We start from the raw sequence: 4,511 nt of genomic DNA, 5'->3' as shown, positions 1-4,511 counted from the left end.
TCTTGGGAGTGGCAGTGAAAGGATTAACATAAGTTGCATCAACAAGGTTTCAGTAGAGTTCTTGCAACATGCTCTTGAAGCTTTACTTAGGAACAACTCGTTTTGGAGTATAAAAGATATAAGGAAAACTTCGGCGGAGTTGAACCACTGGCCTCTTCATTCTGAAACCTGTGCCCTATTCAATGAGATACTTGAGTTAACTGATGCCAGCAAGTGCTCTCAGCAATTATGGTGAGGCAGAGCATGTTAGTAAGTGCATAAAATGTGTGGATGTTGGCTGCTGTTATAATGTCACTAACCACTAAACGATATGTCCCACATATGCGTGCTAAAGCCATCTTTTGCCAAAGTACTGAGGAACTCTGTGGAACAAAAATGCAGAGTCGTTAAATGACTGTGCTGAACTGAAGATGAATAAAAGGCCAGATTCAGACATGCAGGCCTTTGATGTGGCTAAGACTTTGACAATGAAAAAATAGATAGGGTGGGAGGTCAGAAGATAGAAACCAGGGCTGAGATAATATGATGATTATATTCAAATTATTTTTCTTTTCATGTTTTGGGAATGGTCCAAGTAGTGCTCTGCTTACATTATCACCAGCATAGGCTGGTTGTTAATGGCGGATGATAAGAAAGGAATACAATCAAGTAAAAGGAAATGTTATATTACATTGGCCCTGAATTGAGTAGTAATAAGGAAGACAATGATGATGACTACAAGCAGACAAGCAATATTGTCCAGGCCTAAATGACTCAATAAAGTGGAGCACAAGCTGTTTAGAAAACAATGTTTGAGTGAAAAACTGTTGCCAGCCTGCAAATGGGATGTTTTAGTGCCCAGATATTGATTTCACCATTGCACACTGACTAGTATATATAGCATTTACATCAACCATAATTTCATCTACTAAATTGGCAGCACTGGCATAACTATGACTTCTTTCATGCTCTTAATTAAAAAAAGCACAAATGTTAGCATGCAATAAGTGGCTGCAGTTTAAAGAGACTATCGACTTCTCAAATTTCAAATTTTTGCAGTCTCTAGCAAGAGCCTGTACTCCAGAACTGCTCCTGGGATGAAGGGGTAGTTGACGGCTAGTTTGAGGCAGCAAATTCTCTGGTAGTACAAAACGACTGTAGAAGCAATATTTTGACATTGTAGTGATAACACTTAAAACAGTGACACAAACAAATACAATCAGATGAAAGAATTAGAAATCTTACTGTGTGCACAGCACAAAATTGATTCAGAATGCTTGGCTGCGATTTTGTAGTGATGCCTTTTCCGATGCTATTCAGCTTCGTGCTTTGTCACTAGTCGGAGGGACGCTCTGCCGGCATTATCAATGGGATGAGCGGGCTGTTAACGGTGGATAATAAGAGTGGCATAGAATTGAGTGGAAGGAACCTCTACAAAGTTGCAGCCCTCCTAAAACTAGCAAATTTAATAAAACACCTCCTAAAAGCAGCATTCCTTTAATTAGACATATGCATTTCATGCTTTCACTTTCAAGCACATGGTTTACCAAGAAAATATGAGAACTATCAACAGGAAAACAACAGTGTTGCTACTGCACCTTCTCAGATTTCTTTCCAAAGCTTCTGTCATGCCAACATGTTTTGAGGAATGCTATTAGTTCTTTCTCCTCTATATAAATGACAGCCAAGAACAGAAACAAGCATAGTGCACCAACAGCAGCATGCAACAAAAGGTAAATGAATCCAGCATAACAGCAGAACATTGCTTCTGAAATTGTGGTTACAAGATAACTAAGCATAGCAGTACCAAGCACAAGTGCACTGGGAAAAATACCATGCAATGGACGGTATTGAGTTTTAGCATAGTATGCGCTTATAAAGAATGTACTGTAACCAACACGTGCAATCATGTTAAAACAGTTTGCCAGAATGAATCCAATAGCACCAAACAAGGTGGTCAAAAGGTACGCAACAAATAGGAACAGCACTGAAAAAAGGGCAAGCCTGTGGTTATGTTGGTCCAGCTGTTCTTTACTCATAGCAGCAAACACAAAGCATTCAGTGATTCCATTGATAGCAATCAAAACAATGTATGCACAGTGCCACCTAAGTAGCAGAGGTGCTAGGCTGTCACTCAGTGCACTGCCACCATACACATGTAGGAGAAGACTAGAGTAAGCTTGACCAAAAGTGAAAATGATGAGCCCAACGTGAGTCAGCAACTTTAGAAGCTGCTTCAAGGTTAATACACTCAACATAACACTGTCCACGTTTTGCCGGCAGGGTGGCACATCACGTTGTACTACTTGAGCGAAAAACACGTAGCTGCTTTCTTCAATGGGCTGGAAGACAAGACGGGCTGTTAAAGATCCAAGGTTGTTGACAATGTCATACACACCCTGCTCAGCAAAAGACAGAATGCTGAAAACAGTCATGATATAACGTTCACCTTCAGTCAAGAGCTGCTTGAACACTGTTTGCTTCATAAAACTCCATGTAAGTTTTGTGATGTTTCGGTCAAGCTGTGTACCATTACTGCCAATGAAAGGAATAATATCAAATGCACTAGTGAAAGGAAGCACGCGTTCATTACATTTGCGGCTGGAGTCTCTTGATTTATCTTCACAGCCGTGGCGCAATCGCCTTGATTCAAACGTGAAGTAAGCATAAAGAACAACAGTATAATAGGCAGATGATATTAGCTGTGCCACGCTGTAAGCCCAAATAGCATTCCGTGGGTCGAAGGCGACGAGTACTGCCATTATGATGCACCGTAAGGTAATGCCACTCCCCACGAAAAATATTTTGAACTTTATGTAGTGAAAAGCTTGACTTATAACATACAGAGGTTCGGCAAGCACTTCTATAACAACAGAAATGACCACACAGTGTACGCCCAGTGTGTAGCCACTCGCCACCAAGGGGTCAGGTCGCTCCAGAACGAACAACCATACAAAGCTCATAATGCCACCAATAAAGATACAAACGGGAAGGCACAGCCAGGTTACGTTGATGATGGCAGGCCAGTTTTGGTTGTCCGTATCACTCAAACAGGATCGACGGAAAGGCTCCCTGCTCAGGAATTGCACAGTTGTGTACAGAAGCATCAGCCGCACATTGATAACTCCCAACAGGTCTTTGGTGATGTGTCGCAAGATGTATGCATTCAGCACGAACGTTAAAACACGCAGAGTCAGCTGCAGAATGATGTTGTACGAAGCTGCTTTCGTGGCTTTCGCCATAAGGTTCTTCTCTGCCATTTTTAATGGTCATTTAATTACGTTATCGACCTAGTAAAGCAAGTTGAGAACACAGAGAACTCAGCAAACTCAGCGTTTGGCGTCGTCCAACCTGCGTTACGTGGCAGCACTTGAGAAGCGTTGTAGCTGTGGCCGCAGAAAAATATCCCGCTGATGTCGCAACGATACGATTAAGAAGATGTTACTAAACTCGTACTTCATTAGTCCGGAGTGCCAATGGAAACCAGAAACACCACAAACATACCACGGAAAGCAATCGCAGCTCAAAACGCCGTCTGCAACGTCAACACAGCGTGGACGCTGCCATATTGCGCCCATTGTTTCCCAACTGCAGGCGCATTCGCGGCTTATTAGAGAAGTTGTCTGGTGCAGTGCCAACACAAATCCGTTCCTTCATCCCCACTCACCCGCGCCCTTTTTTTCTGCTTAGTATGTTACTTTTCTGTACTTTCTGTCTAGTTTCTAAACTTGGACGCGCTTCAATAAATAGTTGATGTCCAAATTTACGCCTCAGCGACGGTTGCTAATCTAGTAACAATGGTTGCCCCTGAGTAACAAGCACTGATCTCAAAGGCTATGCTTTTGCTAACTTTATGCGATGAAAGTGATTTCAGATCATGGAGGAACACTCTAAAAACAGTTGCACCCTTTGGGGTGCATTTTTGCCACACAACGATAATCATCATCTGTCTTGCTTGCGTTTTCTATCTTGAAAACTCTGCACTTGCTACTTTCCTGTCGAGAACGCTGTGTCACGCTGATAACGCTCTTGTCGTTCGTGACTGAGAAGCATAGGCGTATCTAGCGGGGGGGGGGGGGGGGGGGCACTTGCCCCCCCCCCATTGTCAAAAGTGGGAGGGCAAAGTATGCCATTTGCCCCCCCGCCAGAACGAACAATCATCCAGAACAAAAAACAAACATCCAGAACGAACATCCATACAAACTGGATACACACTGGAAAGTCCAACAAAACTACAGCTGAAGCTAAATTTTCTTGCGTAATAGACTCACCACGTTAGTAATGCTTTTCTTTATTACGTATCCCCGGTTTGGGCAGCGAGTATTGTGCCTCCTCGTGACGCGCTGTAGCGGGCGACGCAGAACTCCTGGTGCTGGACAGTTCCCGCAGTTACAAATTACCGCCTAACCATACTTGAAAAAACAAAACAATCGGCTTGATATATTTAACATTCGGGTGAGGGCAGAGGTCAGGATAAAGTATTTTAATCAGCCGCTCCCAACGATGGGTGTGCCTTACTGCATGAAATGGTT

General features: G+C 43.0%; 1 protein-coding gene across 1 annotated transcript; it reads right to left on the bottom strand.

Moving 5' to 3' along the window:
• Nucleotides 1-1,474: 1,474 nt before the first annotated feature.
• On the bottom strand, nucleotides 1,475-3,547 carry LOC119434669 (protein RFT1 homolog). The gene has a single exon (XM_037701766.2). It carries the CDS (start codon nucleotides 3,237-3,239, stop codon nucleotides 1,569-1,571), a length of 1,671 nt encoding a protein of 556 aa, XP_037557694.1. The 5' UTR covers nucleotides 3,240-3,547; the 3' UTR covers nucleotides 1,475-1,568.
• Between the last annotated feature and the right edge of the window lie 964 nt (nucleotides 3,548-4,511).

The sequence above is a fragment of the Dermacentor silvarum genome, chromosome 1 (assembly GCF_013339745.2).
Source record: "Dermacentor silvarum isolate Dsil-2018 chromosome 1, BIME_Dsil_1.4, whole genome shotgun sequence".
Lineage (NCBI taxonomy): Eukaryota > Metazoa > Arthropoda > Arachnida > Ixodida > Ixodidae > Dermacentor > Dermacentor silvarum.
This window is presented reverse-complemented; position numbering and strand designations above follow the sequence as displayed.